The sequence below is a fragment of the Sminthopsis crassicaudata genome, chromosome 2, assembly GCF_048593235.1.
Source record: "Sminthopsis crassicaudata isolate SCR6 chromosome 2, ASM4859323v1, whole genome shotgun sequence".
Lineage (NCBI taxonomy): Eukaryota > Metazoa > Chordata > Mammalia > Dasyuromorphia > Dasyuridae > Sminthopsis > Sminthopsis crassicaudata.
Window position 1 is genome coordinate 480,958,924 of NC_133618.1, and position 23,867 is coordinate 480,982,790.

Sequence of the window (23,867 nt, forward strand, 5' to 3'; positions counted from 1 at the left end):
CCATTTTGACATGCTATAGTCAATTTCAACATGCGCACTTGTCTGGCATTATCAATTCACATCAACTTCCCCTCCAGAAAAGTTTTTAAGTTATAGTGTTCTCCAGAGCACCTTTTCTTTCTTCCTCTCCTCATCAGCTTAATACTATGGAAAAATTAGAAATTTTATTCACCAGTCTATTGAAACACTCCCCCTATCAATTGCTGAATAGTCAATTACAGTCTGGACATAAGCATTTTACATTGATTAAAAAAAAATTACAGCCGTCAATTCATTTTTTCAAATTAAGAGAACATAAATTACAGAACATTGGCTTCACAAAATGATTATGTTAAGGAACAATTGCATTTAATTTAGGGGAAAATATATTTGAAATACACATTTTGATGACGGCCACAAACAGGAAATATAAAATATTAGCTTAAACTCCTCAGACTGAAACACCTGAGGAAACTGTGGGCCTTAAACCTAGGGAAATTAATAATATGGTTGCTGGAACTCTTCCCAGAAATCAGCTGGAGTCAGGATCACTAAACATCTTTATTCTTGATCTTTTACAGTCAAGGTCAGGGGGTTAGGCCTAACAACCTCACACACACCTTCCTCCCTCAAACGCCTAGAGAGACTGAGTCAGCTTCTGCGTCTCAATTCCTCTTCCTCCTCTTACTCCTCCCACACACGTCACTTCCCCCTCTTTGTCCCACCAATCAAGTCAGCACAGAACAGCTGGGGAGAGTCAACCTTCATACAAGTTAATAGGGAACTGTCCAATTGGCAATTAGTCTCACGTGCTTCATTATCCAAGTGCATTGCTCAGTTCTAGCCCTTTACATATGGTGAAAAAACAAAAATGTTAATTCCCTCCAGTGACAAATAAGATTTATTTCATTGGCAATTTCAACAGAAATTCAACAGCTCAAAGTCAAAATTCCCCTCCAATCCCGGTTCCTCATTGTCATACTTTACAACCCCTCTGTCTCTCTTCTGAAATTCACTCTAAGCCTGAGTTTCCTCCCCATTGCATTGGAATACCCAATCATACCAGTGGCTTTGTCAACTTGAAATATCCTTCTGAAAGGTCTGCCCCTTTCTCCCACTGCTGAGTTCCTTCTGAGGCCTCTTTTATATGAAGAGGCCCAGACTGTCACAAATTTCCACTCCCATCCAGTTCTTGACTTCCTGACTTCAAATCCATGTCTTCATTCTTCTCTTCTCCCTTTGCTTTTCATTTCCCTATTGTGTGTTATCTTCCCCTTTAGAATACAAGCTCTTTGAGGGCAAGACTGACTTTTTTTTTGCTTGTATTTGTATCCCCAGTATTTAACATTGTGGCCAGCAAATAGAGGAATTAATAAATTCATGTTTCTTTCTTTCCATTCTACAAAAATGTTTCCAATGACTGAACATTTTAGCAATGACAACAGATTTGAAATGCATTTTTGAAGCAATGACAGGGAATTAAATAGATTTCAAGTGCTGTAAAGCTTAATGTTACCTCAGAAAGTGTTAAACTGCTCATCTTCCCTGCTGTTCATTTGGTACTGTGTAGGCACTGAAGTAATGGAAATGCAGGACTTCTTTATTAGGGTACCATATAACCAGTGTTATACAGTATACTTACTCATGGCACTCTTAGAAATTTTTTTAAGATCTAAACACATACAGCAAGTGAATTTAAAAAAAAAAATTTATATGGAAAATGTCACTAGCTGTCATTTAGAAAGTAGCTTAAAGGCTGACAACATATTAAGAATACTTGTCTTTATAGAAATATTCACTGGCACAAGCAATGTCTTTAGCCTCCTATTAAAATATGACAGATTTTTAATAATTAGACACTCTTATTCAGCTATTCTTTAAAAGTACAAAAGATCCCACTATTAAAATAAAAAGCAGATATCCTAGACAGTCCAAAGCTGCACATATTTATAAAGAAGATAAGGATCTGATTTGCTGACCAGTTTTAATCAAGAATTAGGATTAAGAGGTTATTAAAAAAATTTTAATTTAGGGCATCAGGCAGTCTAAAACAGTTAGCTAGAATTTCAATAGCTCGAACAGAAACTAGTTAAGCTAAAAGTATTTTAACTATACAAAATAGTATGTTTTCAACATTGTTTTTATTACAATGTTTTTTAATATTTTACTATTTTTATTCCCTAATATAAAAATGACCTAGATGGTTAAGTATTATGCAGTCTTGCTTGGCTGCTAATTAGCATATATTTCCCTCACTTTTCACAAATGTAACTGCATTCATCAAGTAGCATAAAGGTCCTGATCCTATATTTTTTATTTTAGCTTAATTCCAGTTAAAACCTACAGATAATTTCACCCAGAATAAGTCTGTTGTAAATTGAAGTCAAAAGAAACACAGATGGATTAGGAAGTAGTAAACATTTAAAGCTACATAACATTCCTCTTTATCTCTACAAAATTCAGGAAGTGAGAGCTATTTCCATATGCCTGTTTTCTACATTTCAGAAAAATTGGAATATACACCACTATGTTCAGATAATTCCTATTCACAGAAAGAATGACAAGTATATGAAGAATTAGTCTACAACTAGATGGTTAAAAAGCATTCACCCATCACATGCTGTCATAATTTAATAGTAAAGACATGCTCCTTTGAAAGTCAGCTTCTCAAACTGTTACAAAATCAAAAGCAATGTCAAATGGCAGTTGAATACACTTAACCTTAACACTAAACTTTTTCATTTAGATCAAAAAAGATAGCTGATAAGAGACTATGATGAAGAATAAAACATGGCTAATAACAAATATAAGTGCTTTACCTGACTAAGGCAATTTTGGCAAAATACAATTACATGCTTTTTCTGGTTATCATAGAACAATGATGAAAAACTAACAATTCCATATGAATAAAGTTTCAGAGCATGCGTAAATTTGAGAATATCTTAAAATCACAATTGTGCCAAAGATTGACTCCTAAGAAAAAAGAAAATGCTAACAAAAAGTTAAAGGGATGGATTATTTTCCCCCTATGTTTTCTATTTCAGTCATTCAACACAAATGTTAAATACACTTACAGAGCTCCCTCTACTACACAATTCTATTTGGTCATTTAGATCCCTTCATTACCGAATGCCCTTTCCAGATTTCTTATACTTTCCTCCCCCCATCACATATATACACACACACACACTCAGTGACATTAGCTGTTCCTATAAAAAGCTCCATTTCCTGACTTGCAGGACTATCTATTGTCATTAGCATCTCCCAAACGGGGAACTCTCATTTCTCCTTTCTGCCTCCTGCTTTCTCAGACTCTTCAAATCTTAGCTAAAGTCTCACTTTCTGCATGAAGCTTTTCCCACAGGGCAGCTAGGTGGTACAGTGGATAGTGTACTGGCCATGAAGCCAGGAGGATCTAAGTTCAAATCCAGCCTCAAACACTTATCACTTCCTAGTTGTATGACCCTGAGAAAGGTCACTTAACCCCAAATGCTTTATCAAAAAAAGTTTGATTAAAAAAAAAAAACTTTTCCCTGGCTTCCTAAATCTTAGTGCTCTCCTTCTAAGTTTATCTGCAAATCATCCTGCATATATCTTGTTTATATATAGTTGTTTGAATGCTATCTTTCCCATTAGATCGTGAGTTCTTTAAGGGCAGAATTTGTTTTTTGCTGCATTTTCAAAACCTAGGGCAGTGCCTGGCACATAATAAGTGCTTAAGAAATGCTTGATGACTGACTGCTAACAGAAATGTTCAGTTTTTTATGATTTACTTGACTATCATTTTCTTAAAAATAAGTTTGGCCTGTGGGTTTAGATATCAGACCTCTTGGAAAACCATTTTAAGCTAAAATGTAATACATTAAAAACTAAAACATTCTTATAACTGCCACTTATTTATATAGTGTTTAAGTTTTGCACAACACTTTCTTCACAAAATTAGTAGTAGAAAATAAAAATATCTCTATTTTACAGATTAGAAAAGTGATTCTGAAAACTTTTATGATTTGCCCAAGATCACATAGCTAGTTAATGTCTATACTGGACTCTGAACCCAGTGCTTTTTCTACTATACTATGTTGCACAGAAACAAAAAGGTTTTAGAATGTTACAGCTAATTAACCATAATCCAAAAACTATTTTGCCATAGTTAACCTATGGCAAAAAAAAAAAAAAAAAAAAATCACCTTTTCAATAACAAAACAAATTGTTTGTAAGGAAATCTGAAAAATGATAAGGATTAGGATTAATTCACCTGCAAGAAAAAGGCATAAAACATTTTTTTAAATTTTACTATTTTTTTAGAACAAATAATGCTAGGGTGCTTACTGCCTGAAGGAGTTTGAAGACATATTACTGGATTCAAGTTCAATATAATCTCTTTATAATTTTAATTGATAGGCATACTAAAAATACAATATAAATTCAAGGTGTTTTTTTTTTCAAGTTTTATGTCATATTAAGAAGGTTAACCCCAAAAAGATATAGTAACATTGTTTCATTTCGTCTTGGAAAAGATGAATGAAAAAATTGATCAGAATACTGTCATGGTAAAAGAAAAAGCACTACTTTTGAGTTTTTCATATTCAGCAATAGTGGAAGAGTTCTATACATACTCTTAATGATACTTTTAGTTCTGTTTCAAAGTGAGTACATCATCTATAGATATTTTGATGATTGCATAGTTTACCCCCAAAAAATGAATCCTACTCTTAAAAATCAGTTTGATTATGTGAGCAACTTCCTAATCATAAAGGTTTTTATTTCAACACAGCATCTACTGCACAGAAATCAGATCCACAATCAGGACTGAGAAACAAAAAGTGTGAGAAATGCTCATATTGCTCTATTGGTCATGTTCCCCTTAATTCCAGTCCTCTCCCTCAATAACCAGATTTAAAGTACTATATACTAAAAACTTACTTAATGTTCTCAATATAAGTCAATTACAATAAAAAGAAAGCAAAGCTTCTGGGCGAATAATTCTAGCCCCAACTTTAGTCCCTACAAGGCTTTTTAAAAATTCTTTATTTTTCACCTTTCTTATAAAAGGAGAATAATTTCTGTGCAACATTTGCAGAAAAGAATAAATATTGTTGCATTTCATTCAAATACAAAAGGAATAACAAATATACAATACCAGACAAGAAGCAAGCTACCTATGAGAAAAGCAGTGATTATTATAGTAGCATGTGCAAATCCAACATTTTTAAACATAAATTTCCATCAGAAAAGAAAAGTACCAAAACGGCCTTTTCCATTCCACTTGAACTGATTGCCTACAATAGAAACAAACATCTCCTGGGACATTAGGTTATCATCGGCTTCAATGATGCCCAGGCCACTCAACCTTTTCTTTTTTATTTGGCCTTTCCTCGTGGAAGCAGCCACTAGTTCATTGACAATTTCACAGTTGCCTTCCATTTGGTCAGTTTGGTCACAAAACTCAGGTCTTGCATATGGCCCCAGTTCACCAGATGCATACTGCATTTGCTCTTCTTGTCCCATTTTCTCCATTGCACCTATTTCTTCGTTTTCCTGAACTTTAAGTATTTTATTTCCTAGGGGAAAAGGAACAAATTAACAGAAATCAAGTTGCACACAAAATCAACTAAATAGAAAATATTTCAACATGATCATCTAATATAACTTCCAATTGTTTTTCTGACCAAGATCTCTTCTTGCATCTAACAATTAAAAGAATTTTAAATTTCCCATATTATATTTTCTATCAATAAGATTTCTTTGCCTTCCCAATACAACCAGGCTCTCATTCCTTTTCTTTTTATTCATGAACATAACTGTGCCTTGATTTTTTGAATCTTCTGCTCTATAACAAAGCTTTTAAATTCACACACATCCACTTAATGTCTAAACTTTCTCTAGCATTTAAAAATAAACAATAGATTGATTCAGGTCATGAGCCCCTAATATATTAGGTGAATTGTCCAATATCACTGTGTAAACTCTAGCTTTGAAATCCAAGAAAAATGGAAAAACTAAGGAAAGAATTCTTTGCAAGTAGGGAGCTACTGGCTAGCTATACTTCCATTTATCCTACTCCAGATTCACTGTCCCTCTCAGCAAGTCCCTATAACTCTTAGATCTCAGCTTCCTCATTTGCAGAAAATAGTTGAACTAGATTTCTAAAATCCTCTTTCACTAAGTCCTGCTGTACTGTATCTAGTTTAACACTTTCTGCTCTTTTCCTCTCTGATACTCTCTCCTAAGTCTTCCTGACCCTACTTTCTAATTACCTTTTATCCCAAACTGTTCCTTCTTACAAATATCACTATTTCTGATGAAATTCTGTTCGGATCTGTATGTGCAAGAATGTTTGTGGCAGCCCTCTTTGTAGTGACTAGAAACTGGAAAGTGAGTGGATGTCCCTCAATTGGAGAATGGCTGAATAAATTGTGGTATATGAATGTTATGGATTACTATTGTTCTGTAAGAAATGACCAGCAGGATGATTTCAGAAAGGCTTGGAGAGACTTACATGCATTGATGCTAAGTGAAATGAGCAGGACCAGGACAGCATTATATATTTCAACAATACTATATGATGATCAATTCTGATGGACGTGGCCCTCATCAACAATGAGATGAAACAAATCAGTTCCAATAGAACAGTAATGAACTGAACTGGCTACACCCAGCAAAAAAACTCTGGGAAATGAGTGTGAACCACTACATAGAATTCCCAATCCCTCTATTTTTGTCTGCCTGCATTTTTTATTTCCTTCACAGGTTAATTGTACACTATTTCAAAGTCCAATTCTTCTTGTGCAGCGAAATAACTGTATGGACATGTATACATATATTATATTTAACATATACTTTAACATATTTAATATGAATTTGTCTACCTGACATCTGGGGGAGAGGATAGGGGATGGAGGGGGAAAATTGGAATAAAAGGTTTTGCAACTCTCAATGCTGAAAAATTACCCATGCATATATCTTGTAAATAAAAAGCTATAATTAAAAAAATTATGTTCCTTCTATTCTCCCCAAGTTCATAATTGCATTTTTAGGGATAAACTTCAGTTTCTCCTCCTCTTTTATTCACAGATTCAAGTAGGTGCCAAATCGTGCTATTTCTTCCTCTACAACACCCCTTCCCTCAGAATGCATAGCTATCACTTTAACGTGAACTCTCTAAATGCCTCAATTAGTAGTTCTCGCTGATGTGTCCAAAGACTTTATGCTAAAAATTATTTAATGGTGTTTTAAGGAGTGTTTACTGCAAAGAATATCATGAGGAGTATATTAAATTACCCTACAGATTCACAACACATTCCTTTTTGTTGTTGAAAGAGGTTCAAGGGACAAAAAGCACTGTCTCAAGATTACTGCAAGAGGCTCTTAAAGTGGTCTCTTGCCTCAAGTCTCTCACCACTCCCACCCAACCTATCCTTCACAATGCTTCCAAAGTGATTTTCCTTAAGCAATAACAGTGTGACTGACTCCCTTAATTCCAGTGGCTTCCTATTGCCTCAAAATAAAATATATACTTCTTTGCTTAGCTTTCAAAGCTAAGCCTGGTATCTTTTTAGCCTCAAAGGACATTATACTTCTTTGGGAGAGTGGTCCTTCTCTGTTCTTATCACGCTTCATTCCATCTCTCATTTTGGTGTCTTTGGACTAGCAACTATCCTTTCTCACTACAACCCAGAAAATTTTTCTTCCCTAGTGGCTACCCCTCACCCAACTTTATGTTTAACCACTTTGTATTTACATGTACCATTCTTTTTTATATTTATTTTATATATACTTACATATATACTTATCCTCCCCACTAGAATGCTTCTTATGAGTGGGGATTTCTTAGTTCTTTGAACTTAAATCCCCAGTACCTACCACAATGCCTAGCACAAAGTAGGAGCTTAACAAATGCTTGTTGATTAATAGCAATTTTGTTTTCCTGGAATAATATATCCCTTACATATCAAAACAAACATTAAGGGCCTACTATGGATTGTGCTAAGGATATACAAAAATTTAAAAAGGTATAGTTCCTACTCTAAAGAAGCAAATAATCTAAAAGAGGAGGATGTGACATATATTCAGATAAAGAACCCCATTTTTTTCCACCAAGGCCCAGGTATTAAGAGAAGAATAACACAAATGGAATACTGCCACGGCTCTACATTCATACCCAATCACCTGATCATGGGAAAGGACTTTTCTCCCCAAGGGGACATAGAATCAAAGCCTTAGCTTTAGTTTAGCTCAAACAGTCTAAGTTCATATTTTTGTAATAAGAATTCATAAAAATAGTGTACCTTCAGATCCATGTTGAACATTTTCTTGCAGGTCAGAAAAAATTTTAGGTTTCACCAAGACAACACCATAGCCTTCATTATTATGTATGACATTATTCACCATAGTTATTTTGGGAATGTCATAATGTTCATCTAAGAAGTCCTGTGACATTGAAAACAAATGTTTTAAGGAACTGTCACATCCAACACTGCCTGATTTTAAAATCTTCTCCTCACTTTTTTCCAGGCTAGTCTAAAAATAAAGTAAAAAGCTAAGCTTATTAATATGTTACAGCACAGACTGAGTTCTGAATGACATACAACATTTTCTCTTCAATTATCTAGAGATATAGGGAAAGGAAAAACATTTCCTATGAGAGACAGAAAACTTCCAATCACCAATTATTGATATTACTGAAATCCATACACTGCAAATGTTTTTTCCACAATCCAAAACCAGAACAAAAGAATTTAATAAAACAAACATTCAATAAATAAATTCAATCTAACCTTGTAAAAGAACATAGTTCAGTTTGCACTCACCTTAATTAGTATGCCTTCCTTGCAATGATGTATCCCATTGTCACTCAAAGTACATTTACTCCCTGGATATATTTCTATACCTGCACCCTATAAATTAATTTGAGATATTAGTTATCAGTTTTAAAAAGTAAATGAAAAAGGCAGAAATAAGACTAAATTTATTATCATTAAAATTAGTCTCTTAAAAATACTACAACTTTATAAATCAATTTTATTATATAAATCAAATTTATTATCAATTTATTAAATAGGCATTCCTACCAACATTTCCATTTGTTTTATTTCCACCAGGTTGCATGAGAACCTTAGAGGTTCAAACACTTAATTTCTGTTTTTGGTTACTTTAATTCAGGGCAGATAAATTTTCTGATTCTTCAAAAAGTATTAATTATTTAATAATTTCCTTCAAAGAGATAAAACTAATTCAAAATGACCATTCTTCTCCTCCAGAACCAATTAAAAGGTAATCAAAATACGTTGAGTGAATTTTTTTATAAAACATTGTTGTCCCTCTGATGCCACATTTTGGTAGATAATTGTGGTGTCCAAATGACTGTAAAAGATGCTGAGAAAGCAATTTAAAAATAGGCAAAATGTGGCCTAGACAGGGTAAGCAATTATCTACGCTCACCAGGTAAAAATAAGTCAAAATTCAAACCCAGGTTTGGGTTCAAACACTTAATGCTCCATTCTCAAAATCTATGCCAGCCAAATACATATTAGGCAACAGATAAATCAAAATCAAGGACCATCCTGGATTCTTACAAAAGTTTTTAACCAAGCTAGCCACAGGCGACAAAATATCTTTGGCTATATCCATTTTTTAAAAAAGTAAAAATAATCCAGAACCTATCCTACAATGATAGCGGTGGAATGGCAGAAAATGGCAATGGGAGCTTACAGGAATTGTTAATTCTTTGACAGAGGTTCAACTCCTTGCTCTGCCCAGTGCTAGTCTTAGAACTGTCAGTGAGTTATTTTATTCGAAGCCTCTGTTTCCTTACCTATGAAGTGTATGGGCCTGTGTGCATGTGTTGTACAGATATGAATATGTGCATGCATATATGTAAATACATAGTTATACATATATACTATCCTGTGATTTTTATCATTAGATGCAGAAAAAAACCTGTGACAAAACACAATATCCATCTCTGCTCAATGAACCTCTCCTGAGCATGGTAAACAGAACAATAGTAAATGACTATAGTAATGTACTTTTGGAAAAATCCCAAGATCCAAGTTTTGAAGATAAAGAATTTACTATTTGACAAAAATTGCTGGTAAAATTGGAAATCACTTTGATAGAAACTAGGTATAGACCAAGACTTCACATCATATACCAAGACAAGACCAAAAATAGGTACATTATTTAGATATAAAGAGTGCTATTACAAACAAAGGAATTTTACCTGTCAGAACTATGAGAAAAGGAAATTTGTGACCAAACAAGAGATAAAGAGGATCACAGGAAAGATAGTAGACAATTTAAATATGTGAAATTAAAAATGTGAAAAATATATACAAATGAAACCAATGTAGCCAAAATGAGAAGAGCAAAAATTCAGAAAAAGAAGTTTATAGTAATTTTTTCTAATACTTCTAATTTCTTAAATATATAGAGAACTTAGCCAAAATTATAAAGAGCCATTCACCAATTGATAAATAGTCAAAAGACATGAACATGTAATTTTCTTTTTTTTTTCTATTATAGCTTTTTTATTTACAAAACATATGCATGGGTAATTTTTCAACATTGATCCTTGCAAAACCTTCTGTTCCAACTTTTCCTCTCCTTTCCCCACCCTCTCCCCCAGATGGCAGATAGTCCAATACAAAAATAGTCATTTCTTTTTTTGTTTGTTTTGTTTTGTTTTTTTTTTTATTTTGTTTTTGCTGAGCCAATTGGGGTCAGCTGATTTGCCCAGGATCACACAGCTAAGAAGTGTCAAATATTTGAGGCCAAATTTGAACTTAGATCCTCCTGATTTCAAGGTTCATGCTCTATCCACAATGCCACATAGCTGCCTCGAACATGTAATTTTCAGAAAAAGAAATCTAAGCCAATTATTGTCACATGAAAAAATGTTTTAAGTCATTATGGACTAGAAAAATGCAAATTAAAATCATTATGAGGCACCTCACATCCATCAGGTTGGCTAACATGATAGAAAAAGAAAATTATAAATGCTGGAGGGAATGTTAAAAAATAGGGACACAGGGGAAGCTAGGTGACGCAGTGGATAGAGCACCAGCCTTGAATTCAGGAGGACCCCAGTTCAAATCTGGTCTCAGACACTTAACACTTCCTAGCTGTGTGACCCTGGGCAAGTCACTTAACCCCAGCCTCAGGAAAAAAAAGAAAAGAAAAAAATAGGGACATTAACGCACAGTTGCTGGAATTATGAACTGGTCCCAACTATTCTGAAGAACAATTCTTTACTAGGCCCAAAGAGCTATAAAATTATGCATAGCCTTTGACCCAGCAGCAACATCACTATTAAGTTTGTATCCCAAAGATATTAAAGTTGAAAGGATCTAGATGTAAAAAAATATTTATAGTATCTCTTTTCATAGAAGCAAAGAACTGTAAAATTAAAGGGAGGCCCATCAATTGGAAATGGTTATTGTTATACTTTACTGTAAATGAATGTCCTTTGTTTCTGACTGTACCTTTCTTATACCCTCTGTTTAAATTCTGTCTTTTGCTCTGTCCTCTAGGGAGGCAGGGATATTGATTCAGACTTTTGGATTTGTTCTTTTGGTTTATATGGGCTCCTGTTTTCCTTCCAATGAAGGTTGTTTTAGACATGAACTGCTTTACTCCACTATTTTCATTTTAAAATAAAAATGACTGAATGGCTGAACAAGTTGTGGTATGTAATTTTGATAGAATGCTATTGTGCTATAAGAAATGACAAGAAGGATGGTTTCAAAAAAACCTGAGAAGACTTACATGAATTGATGCAAAATAAAGTGAAGAGCAAAACCAGGAGGACATTTTCACAATAAGAGTAATATTAAAATATTTAATTGTTAAAAACTTAGCTACTGTGATCAAGACAATGATCTCAAATAATTCCCAGGGACTCATGATGAAAAACGCTATTCAACTCAAGAGAGAACTGATGAACTCTGATTTGTAGATTGAATTATTTTTTTACCTTGTGCTTTTTGGGGCAACATGGCTAATATGGAAATATTATTTGCATCACTTCACATGTATGAAATCATATTGCTTGATTTTCATTGGACAGGAGAGGAACTAGAAGGAGAGGGAGAATTTGGAACTCAAAATTTTTTAGAATGATAAAAATAAATAACAATTTCCTTTAAAAACATGGCAAATAGTACAAATATAAAACCAGGAGCCAGCATTACTGGTGATAAACCAATAGTTCTTTGTCACAACTCCTATTTAAAATAATTCTATACATGCTAGTTGTAGCATTAAAAATTTGTGAAAATAAGCACAGATAAAGAAGAAACAAAACCTATTTTTTGCTGATTATTTTGAAAACTCTAAGAGTTTCAAATAAAAATAATTGAACTAAAAGCTTTGGAAAACTTACAGGGTTTAAATGAAGCCACATAAATCCCAAATATGTCTGTATACTGTCAATAAAAACTAGGAAGAAAAAATAGAAAAATTCCATTTAAAATAACTACAAAATTTGTGAAATATTTGGTAGTCTACCTACCAAGATATACACAAGTATTACATAAATAAACGAATTACAAAACACTATTTACAAAAATAAGACAAACCTAAATAACTAGAAAAAATAATAATTGCTCAGGGTCAGCTGAGCCAATGTAAAAATAATGATAATCTAAATTAACTTACATATTCAATATAATACCAAACTATCAAAGGATTAGGAAACTAGGGGGGAAAGGACAATAAAAATTTATATGGAGGTATAAAAAGTCAAGAATCTCAAGGAAATAATGAAAAAAAAAAGTGGGAAGGAAGAAAGTTAACAATGCTAGATCTCAAAATATATACAAAATGATAATTGTCAAACCAATTTGATATTGATTATAAATAGAAAGATGGATCAGTGGAACAAATTAGGTAGGCAAACAAATCTAGCAGCCTAGTGTTTACTAAGTCCAAATACCCCACCTGCTAGGATAAAAATTTACTAGTTCATAAAAGCTGCTGAGAAACTACTTAACAGCATCAATCAACATTTCTAAAGGGACAATATAGTAGAAATTAAGTTTAGAACAACACCTTACACCTCATGTCAAGATAAGTTCTCAATAAATGGATGTGTAATACAAATTAAAAAAAAATCACAGATTAACAAATAAAGAAACAAGAAAGAAATTACCTTTCAGATGTATAGATAGGGGAAGAGTTCACAACTAAATGGGGGATCCAAAGGATCACAGAAAATAAAAAGGGCAATTTCAATTATATATAATTTGAAAAATTTTGCACAAAAATCTAATACAGTTAAGATTAGAAGAAAAAAAAATTTTTTTGCAGCATATTTTCCTGATATGCCTTATTCACAAGATATGTAAGTAACTGATTCAGATTCATAAGAATAAGTATCATTCCCCTATTGGTAAATGACCTAAGGATATGAATAGGCAGTTATCAAGGGAAAAAAATTGAAGAAATTATGAGAATAAGTATAGATGAAAAAAAAAATTGTTTTTTGCAGATGATACAGTGGCACACTTTGAAATTCTAGAGTCCATATCCCAAAGAAATCAAAAAAGAGGAAAAGGATCAGTAGGTACAAAAATATTTATAGCAGCTCTTTTTGTAGGGGCAAAGAACTGGAAATTATCAGGATTCTCATAAATTGGAGATGACTTAAGAATCATGTTCTAGGAATGTAAGGGTAAAGCAAAGCAATTCCCACATCTGCTATATTCATTCAACATATTTAGTCTATTATTTCCCTCTCATGAGGCAAGCAGCATTCATCATTAGTTCTTTGATGAAGAGGAATCATAGTCTATTATTTTATTGATCAATCTTTATTTCTTTCAGAATTATTTTTACAATACTGATGTTATGGTATAAATTATTCAGGCTCTACTCTATATCAATTTATATAAGCCATCCCTGGTCTCCTATTTCTTAATTTCTTATAGCACAATAATATTGCATTACATTTAAGAATGCCTTTGTAAGTTTTTCACATTCCAAACTGCACTCCCAACTAGTGCTTCATCAATGACCATTACATCAAGCTATTTTTCTACTAGTTATAACCTCTTATGACAAGCCATTTACTCTTGAATGGTCTTCCCCCTCTTGACTTGTGGAAAATATCAGCCTACAAGTAGTTATATAGTATATAGACATGCAACAGAACACAGTAGATTGAATAGAGATCAAATAGGCAAACTTGGTCTTATCAAATTGCTATAAATCAATTATACTAACTAATCACTTAGGAAGTAGGAGAAACAGGTGTGAAACATCATGAAAGAAAAGAGAAATTCAGCAACTTTGAACGATTTATATTTGACTAATAAGAGCTAGTTAACTAAGAAATATTATTTTAAAAGACTAAGTTTTTCTTCAAGTTGACTTCAACTTTGAGATTTATTTTTCCTCTTTCCCTGAACTGCAAAAATGCTTAATAAGATTATTTAACTTTCTTAATTTGGTTTTGTTGTTTTGTTAAAAAAAAAAAAAAAATTACCTGGGGTACTTTACATAAAGTAAACAGTTTTATGTACCATACCTTGGCCCCATATAAATCAGAATTTTTCATTAGTAATTCTGCTGACGTTCGAACTGTTACTCCTGTAGTCTCACATTGCAACACACAGTTTTCCAATGTGGTCTTGCCACGATGAATACCTGTAATGAAAAATGCTCATTTAGTGTTAGTTGCATTAGAAATTATCTCACCTTTTCAAACATTAACATAAAAACTAAGTATTTTTAGGGAGCTGACAATTAAAAGTCTCCACAAGGTAACTCTCACAAAACTAATTGTGAATTGATGGTAACAATGCTTCACACAACACAATTCTAACATTATCAATTAGATAAATGACAATGTCTTGATTTGCTCTCTAACAGACACATACAGACTTTCATAGCCATAAAAGAAAAAATAAAATTTTTGAATTTTCATTAGTGGAGGTTAACCTTTCTTGTAGAAAATGCTAGATAAAGAAGCAAGCCATAAATTCTACAAAGAGGCTACAGATCATGGGAGGCAAAAAGCATTAGAATCCTAAAAAAGCATTATGAATATCTTAGCCAAATGTATAAGTACACAAAAGCAATTTATTATGAAATCTTTTCAAACTTTTTGAGAAACTTTGTACTTTGTACGTTCTAAATATAAAAATAATCAGTCTATCCATTCAGTAAAAGGTGATGAGAACTTAAGGGTTTGTCTATACTTGTTACTCTGATAAACACCAAGTTTTTCTTCAAAACTAAAAAGTCCAACAAATTCAGATACTTACTCAAGATTCCTTCTACAGCATCATGCTGAACAAATTTCACATTTGAGATTTTAACATTGGCACCTGTACAATCTACAAAATTGTCTCCTTTCCCCCTCTTTTCTATTACAATGTCATCTGGCAGACCATATCCTACAAAAAAAAAAAAATTTAAGATGAATTGGAAAAAATATAAACTCAATCTGAAAAATATGTTTTTGTGATTCACTGACCTTCAAAATTATAGTTATAAAACCAGTCAATCCAACAAGAATTTAGATAAAACAATTTGTTCGATTTGGGCAAAGAATTGATACAGTTCTTCACTATAAAGTTTCCCTTTTAATACCTAACGTCACTAAGATTTTCCCTAACCTATTCCATGTAACTTTCAGCTACATAAATCTCAGTATTTGCTAGAAAATAGGATTAGAAACAATCAATATCACTAATAAGGCTTGTCAAAAATTTTTCTAAGTCTTAAATGTACAAAACTGAAAAGGATATAGTAATCAGTCTAAATTAAGTTGAAAAGGCAAACCTGAACCTAAATCTTAAATGTACAAAACTGAATTGAAAGGATATAGTAATCAGTCTAAATTAGGTTGAAAAGGCAAACCTGAGCCTCTCAAAACATTAAAACACATTAATACATTTAATAAGAACCATATAGTTCACTGTTGGAAAAAAAAATTCAACTTTATTATTGAATATCAATTATATGCAAGACACTATACTGAATGTTTTACCTTCAAAATGTCAAAGAGGTACTCTGTCAAAAGAACATTTTCTAATTCCATTCTATATGAAAGAAAAACATATGTAGACAAAATATTTTCAATGGTTATGGCACTCAAAGAATAATGTTCACAGCAGAAAAAAATTAGCATATTCCATTGCTAAGGGTCATAATCCAACTATTCAATTTTCAAATATTTAAAAAGTCTTCTCTTTCCTGTGTTGCTACATAGGTAAAAAGTTTATAACTTAGATGTCCATAAGCCCCAATCAAAAAATCTTTGAACAATCTACTATGAAAAGAAGGTGTTCTGTAACTGGCACTAGTTTGGTTGTTTTTTCATTTCAAAAGAGATCCAAAGCAGGTCAAAAGCATAATTTCTTATTTATGTCTTAACTCTTCAATTCAATGATTATAAGTAAAAATGTACTATATGATGAGCAAAAAAGTCAGATCTAACCAACTGGAAAAATAGAAATGCTCTTGGATAGGGTGAGCAAATATAATAAAGATGACAATACTATCTAAATTAATCTATTTATTTAGCGCTATACCAATCAGACTCCCAAAAAACTATTTTAGTGACCTAGAAAAAATAACAACAAAGTTCATATGGAAAAACAAAAGGTCAAGAATTTCAAGGGAATTAATGAAAAAAAAAAAAAAAAAATCAAATGAAGATGGCCTAACTGTACCAGATCTAAAATTATATTATAAAGCAGCAGTTACCAAAACCATCTGGTATTGGCTAAAAAATAGACTAGTTTATCAGTGGAATAGGTTAGATTCAAAGGACAAAATAGCTAATAACTTTAATAATCTAGTATTTGACAAACCCAAAGAACTTTTAGTATAAGAAATTATTGTTTGACAAAAATTGCTGGGAAAATTGGAAATTAGTATGGAAAAAACTAGGCATTGACCTACACTTAACACCATACACCAAGATAAGGTCAAAATGGGTTTGACCTAGGCATAAAGAAAGATTATAAATAAAATAGAAGAACATAGGATAGTTTACCTCTCAGACCTGTGGAAGAGGAAGGAATTTATGTCCAAAGAAGAACTAGAGATCATTATTGATCACAAAATAGAAAATTATGATTATATCAAATTGAAAAGATTTTGTACAAACAATACTAATACAGATAAGATTAGAAGGGAAACAATAAATTGGGAAAATATTTTTACAGTCAAAGATTCCAATAAAGGCCTCATTTCCAAAATATACAGAAAATTGACTCTAATTTATAAGAAATCAAGCCATTCTCCAATTGATAAATGGTCAAAGCATATAAACAGACAATTCTCAGGTAAAGAAATTGAAACTATTTCTAGACATATGAAAAGATGCTCCAAGTCATTATTAATCAGAGAAATACAAATTAACACAACTCTGAGATACCACTACATACCAGTCAGATTGGCTAGAATGACAGGGAAAGATAATACAGAATGTTGGAGGACATGTTGGAAAACTGATACATTGTTGGTGGAATTGTGAATGCATCCAGCAATTCTGGAGAACAATTTGGAACTATGCTCAAAAAGTTATCAAACAGTGAATACCCTTTTGATCCAGAAGCGTTGCTACTGGGCTTATATCCCAAAGAGATTTTAAAGAAAGGAAAGGGACCTGTATGTGCAAGAATGTTTGTGGCAGCCCTCTTTGTAGTGGCTAGAAACTGGAAACTGAGTGGATGTTCCTCAACTGGAGAATGGCTAAATAAATTGTAGTATATGAATGTTATGGAATATTATTTTTCTGTAAGAAATGGCCAGCAGAATGATTTCAGAAAGGCCTGGAGAGACTTTCATCAACTGATGCCGAGTGAAATGAGCAGAATCAGGAGATCATTATATACTTCAACAACAATACTATATGATAATCAATTTTGATGGACATGGCCCTCTTCGACAATGAGATGAAACAAATAAGTTCCAATAGAGCAGTAATGAACTGAACCAGCTACTCTGGGAGATGACTATGAACCTACACTACATAGAATTCCCAATCCCTTTTTTTGTCCACCTACATTTTTTATTTCCTTCACAGGCTAATTGTACACTGTTTCAAAGTCCGATTCTTTTTGTACAGCAAAATAACTGTTTGGACATGTATACATATATTGTATTTAATTTATATTTTAACATATTTAACATGTATTGGTCAACCTGCCATCTGAGGGAAAGGGTGGGGGGAAAGGAAGGGAAAAGTTGAAACAAAAGGTTTTGCAATTGTCAATGCTGAAAAATTAGCCATACATATATCTTGTAAATAAAAAGCTATATAAAGAAAAAAAAAAAAAAAAAAGGTACATTATATGTACTACATATAGTGAAAGTGCTCCTGTATATGCCAGACATCCAAATTTGTAATTTTAGGTAGGTGAACTTTAAGTTGCATTTTAATGAAACAAGTCTTGAAAAAGGTTATCTTACTTGGAACCGCTGAGACGTTACTCCAAATAATACAAAACATCTGTAATTTCAATGGGTACTATTTTCACTGATGCAGATCCATACCTTAGTAAATATCTTCATGAGCTGGTACAGATAAAAAAATGCTTTCACACCTTGTGGTCAACCTTTTGATGATTTGCTTCTGAATCTATCCAAGCTATTCGACCTTGGTAGTATACATTCTGAAGTAATGATTTTCAAATATACAGAGTCATCTTTATTCTACACTGAGGCATCAAGGGATCAGTATAACTTAGTACTATTTGCAAGGCTCTATACTAGAACTTATTTCCTTGATTTAATATGAAAGATTGATCAATCACTCCATTTCAATTCAAATATTTATTAATGATTGCCATAAACAAAGGACTGTTCTAGGAAATGGGGATACCAAGAATAAAAATGAAGCTTATGGTCTACTGCTGATATGAAGACACATGCATAATATAAGGTAGAACATATTGGGGAGAAAGAAATAATAAATATTCTGGGAACATTTGAGAATCAAGTAATAGAGCATCAAAAAAAAACCACAATTTTGACTACAAAATATGTGACCAAATAAATTGAAATAAATTTAGAAGAAAAATAGGAGAATCAGGGAAAATATCTGCAGCAATTATTAACAATAAAAAACTTGCTATATAAAATATGCAAGGTAGTACTGGAAAAAAAAAAATAACATCAAGAGCCATTCCCCAATAAACAATATTTCAAAGAAAGACTGGCAAATTATAAATGGGAATATGAAAACATATTCCAAATCATTAATAGTATGATTCATGAAAATTACAAAACTCTTGAGTTTTCACCTAACAAAAAATGAAAATTATAGGAAGAGTCATTACTGAAGAGGCTGAAGCAAGGCACCAACAACAGGTGTCAGAGCTGCTTCCTCATTTAGATTATGACTTTGGAACATATAAGAAAACTAACAAATAACTATCCAGGCCCTTGCATGCAGAAACCCCACTCCTAAGCATATTCTTTCAGGAAGACAAAGGCAGAAATAAAAAAGGCCCCATATATCTCAGAACATATTCAAAGGAGCATTCCTTGACATAAAGAACTGGAATCAAAGTGGGTGACTATCAATAGTTGAAAGAAAAAAGAACTGATAGTATATGAATGGAATATTATTGTGCTATATAAAATGAAGAACATGAGAAATTCAGAGAAATATGGAATATTCATACAAACTAAAGTAAAATAAGCAGGCCTTAAATAATATAGATAATAGCTACAACATTAATGAAAATATCATGAAAAGGAAACTACTGAGTAATGTAAAAAACTAATGATGGTTTTGAGAAATAAACAATAAAACATGCCTCGAACCTCAAAGCAGAAGAGACAAGTGAATACATCTACTTTAACTTGATTGTTTTTTTTTTTTATTACTAAATAGGGTACAGTCTGGGCAAAGGATGGAAAGGAAATAACCACGATGTAAAGATAAAAAAGAAGAGCCATCTTTCAATATAGGAGGGTTCATGGAAGTGGAACAGCTCAATTTTCTCAAAACTACTCCAACAAGAATTTAAAAAAAGAAAGAAAGAAAAAAGAAAGAAAAAGAAACCCAGGCTGAAAAATGAAAAGAAATTCAAGAATAAATCATAGTAAGAACATTTTATCAATGCAGTTCCAAAGAGCCAGAGGCTTATAAACCATAGAGAACAGGTCCAGACAGCAGCCTAGATCCTAAACAAAGAGTAGAGTTTTCTATCTCACAAACCAAGACTGAACCAAGATCTAGGGAAACCTAGAACTGGAAACTGTACAGCCAGGACAGGTCTAACCATGGATCCCTGGACTCTAAAGCTGTGCTGGTCTGACCCTGAATCAGATCACTCAGCATAGATGTCCCAGCTGGCCAACTACTCCTGAGGTACCTGAAGAACATACTAACTCATTACTCAGATCCTAGCTAATACATAAATTTGCGTATTAGCATAAATAATTTTTTACAAAATAAATTATGAGAAGAGAGTACGCTTTTCTCAATACCCAGCATTAGCTAGACTCTACAAACATTAAGTATCTACCATATACAGCACAATGTATGATGAACTAAGGAGACAAAAAAAAAAATTATGTATCCCAGAGCCTTAGTCTAAAAGAAAGAATGTTGCTGTCATTCAGTCATTCCAGTTATGTCCATTTCTTCATGACCTCATTTGGGGTTCTCTTGGCAAAGATATGAGAGTAGTTTACCATTTCCTTTTCTAGCTCATTTTACAGCTGAGGAAACTAAGGCAAACAGGGTTAAGTGACTTGTCCGGGGTCACACAGTTTGAAGCCAGATTTGAAATCAAGAAGAAGAGTCTTCCTGACTCCAGACCCTATCCACTGTACCATCTAGCTGCCCAGAAAGAACACCTGTACAAATAACCATGCAAGTTAGGATGTATTAAGTATATAGGAGATCAATCAGATAAAATATTAGAGTACATCTAATTCTGAGGAGAAATGAAGAAAGGGAGGCTGGGGGAGGGGAATGGGACATAGAAAAGGTAGTTTGTGCTAGACCTTGAAGGAAAATTAAGGATTTCATAAAAGGGAGCAAAAGATGTGGAAGAAATTCATTCTAAGCAGGGAGGAATAGTGAGAGCTAACTTTTGGAGGTCAAAGAGGGCAGGGCAAAGTCAGGAGAGAACTATTTGGCTAAAACATAGAATAATCAACATGGATTGGTATGAAAAAAGACTGCAATGGCAGACTAGAACCAAAATATGTAGTGTTTTGAAAGCCAGCCTTAGTAGTTCATATTTTATCCTATATATAAAATGGAGAATTCATGAAGGCTACAGTCAGATCTATACATTAAAAATCAATCAAAAAGTATTTGTTAAACATTTACTATGTAGCAAGTACCATATTAGGTAAAAGAAATACAAAGATTAGAAATGAAACAATTCTTCCTCTCAAAAAAAAAAAAAAAAAAAAAAAATTCTTCCTCTTAAAAGCCGGTAGCTATTCAATTTCTTACTAGTGGAATGCAAAACTTAAGTACTCAAATTTCTATTCACTTCATATAAAAAAAAAAAAAAAGCCATATAAACTTCAAAATTCTGAAAATTTCCATTAGTAAATTCATATTCCTTTTTTCCCTCTTCATAACTACCAACAGTCATTCTCTAAAAGGTTTTATTGGAATTCTATATAGCCATTTATTATGCTCTAGCAATTATGCTATAATTTCCTCACCAATTCAAGAAATCCTCTCATCTACCACACAATCCATGATACCAATATTGTTTTCACTATGCTAAAGAAAAAGGTATTTTTCCTGCAATGATTTATTTTGCAGATGTGTTATTTATACACACACATCTCTATAAATCAAATGTAGGAAAGGAGGAAGAGAATGAAAATTATACACATAAAATAAAAAGGGGGATAAGATGATGTAGTGGTGAACAGCAGGAAATTAAACTCCCAGCCTTCCTTCCATTAAGAAGTTTTGACAAGATACAGACAAAGAATACAGCTTAAGCAGTATGTGAACAGCTGTAGAAACACCAAAATGATATATGGTTTCTTGCATTACAAACTTTATTGCTAACTTGAAGCTGTTTTGGTAAATAGTAGAACAGGTTTGTATATATATATTTGACACATTATAGAAACATACTGGACAAAGTTAAAGGATTGTAAAATAATCCAAATTTAGAAGTCACTCCAAATATATGTTAAGACTGAATGCTACTAAGTTGTTGGTGTTTTTTTTTTTTGTTTGTTTGTTTTTAATAGGCTCTTTCAATGTTAAAAATCTTTAAAGAAAGAATACATCAGTCAAGGTATAAAATAAAGAATTTGTAATATGTCACCAAACTTTCTTAAAGAATTATACTAAAAACAATAGTTTGCCTTATGCCAACTCCCAAAATATGATACTACCTTTCTTTCATGGAAATAAGTTGAATTTACAACAAGAATTATAAATTCAAAAATGTATAAAAAAAGCAAGACAGAAGACCAAGGGAAACTCCAAGTTTCAAACCACTTCAGTTATATATTCTAAATATGAAATCTCAACATACACAATTGCCTAGAAAATGTTTGGGATTTTTTTTAAATTATAATTTTTTAAAATAATTTGTTTTCATTTTTGCATCTTGTGTTTGCAAATTATTTCCAAAACACAAATATACCACATAAAATAGGACTATGAAGAAACTACTCAGCATCCCAAAATTTTCAGCCCAAGAGAGATTTCAAGACAACTCACTTAGAAATTTTCACAGAAATCATTCAACACTAAATTTACATTCTCAAAATCTAACTAAGGTTAGTAATTGACTTCTCTTAAGCATGCAATGCATGGCAATTGGTTAGGTGACCTTTTATACATACCTTCTAATTCAATGGAGTCAGCAATAGAAAACATGCCATTTACCACATAATGACCAGGACAAATAATAACAGTGTCTCCTTCATAACAAACATTTATAGCTGACAATGGGTCATTATGAAACTAAAAAAGAAAAAAAATTTAAATTAACTCAAAACAAAATGAAAAAGTTACTGCAACTTGGAAAATCTAATACATAATTAATACATATGGTTGACACATATATTACCAAAAATAATTTAATGGCCACTGATGATGAAAGAATGTACGATTTTGGCAATCTCTTCTCTTCACCTACTAGTTTGTTTTTAATTTGTTCAAGAAACATCAAGATCCTACTATGTATATATCACTAATTCTATGAAATTATCTCTAAGTTTTTTCAGAATAAATCTGAAGTATTTTTTCTACTTGGACATACCTGAATTTCCATTTCTTCATGAGAATCCTGATAAAGCTTGTCTCTGAGCAGAGAATGCAACAGACTAGCCATCATGGAAGTAGATACAACATGAGTGATCTTTTTACCAGTTGGACGAACTCCCTTTGCTTGAATGCCAGTGTGTTTCTGATAACCAAACACGTATCTTAAAGGTACAAATACATCTGTCAGTTCTCAACAAGAGCCATGTGGTAAAGATTATCATTCTAAGAGTAATACACTACCTTAGAAGAGGGTTTTCAATGAGTTTTAACTTCTGTTTCAGCTGTTCTATTTCAGAATACAGCCTTAATCCTTCAGCCATGGAAACATTTTGTAATTCAGTGTCTGAGTCACCATTTGATATACTACTCCTCAGATTTAAAAACTTCTTATAAATTTCTTCACTCTCAGAAAGTAGATTGTGGTAGTCAACAATGAGACCTGAAGGGACCCGTCCTTCAAGTATGTCATAGTGTCTGTAAGTTTAAAAACACAGTTAAAATCACAGCCTTTCAGAGGACCAGATCCACCTTTCTTAAAGACATAGAAAGTGGTTTGTTTTAACTGTATACTATCAAATGTATTCTAATTCTAAATGCATGAAAGAGTACCTACCAGAAGACAGACGAGAAAAGAAAATCATTTTAAGTTCATTAAGTATTT

General features: G+C 32.5%; 1 protein-coding gene across 2 annotated transcripts in view; it reads right to left on the minus strand.

Annotated features, from left to right (window-relative positions):
• Window positions 1–4,710: 4,710 nt before the first annotated feature.
• The window catches only part of SHCBP1 (SHC binding and spindle associated 1), a 35,647-nt gene continuing 16,490 nt past the window's right edge, over window positions 4,711–23,867 (minus strand). Inside the window, exons 6-13 of one of the 2 annotated variants that reach the window (XM_074293290.1) lie at window positions 23,447–23,680; window positions 23,202–23,367; window positions 22,783–22,903; window positions 15,246–15,377; window positions 14,507–14,625; window positions 8,790–8,876; window positions 8,268–8,409; window positions 4,711–5,540 (exon numbers count right to left, since the gene is read on the minus strand). In XM_074293290.1, the coding sequence (XP_074149391.1) occupies window positions 5,206–5,540; window positions 8,268–8,409; window positions 8,790–8,876; window positions 14,507–14,625; window positions 15,246–15,377; window positions 22,783–22,903; window positions 23,202–23,367; window positions 23,447–23,680 (1,336 nt within the window). In that variant the 3' untranslated portion in view covers window positions 4,711–5,205. Of the gene's footprint in view, window positions 5,541–8,267; window positions 8,500–8,789; window positions 8,877–14,506; window positions 14,626–15,245; window positions 15,378–22,782; window positions 22,904–23,201; window positions 23,368–23,446; window positions 23,681–23,867 lie in introns of both variants that reach the window. The other variant, XM_074293289.1, reaches the window with a different exon arrangement.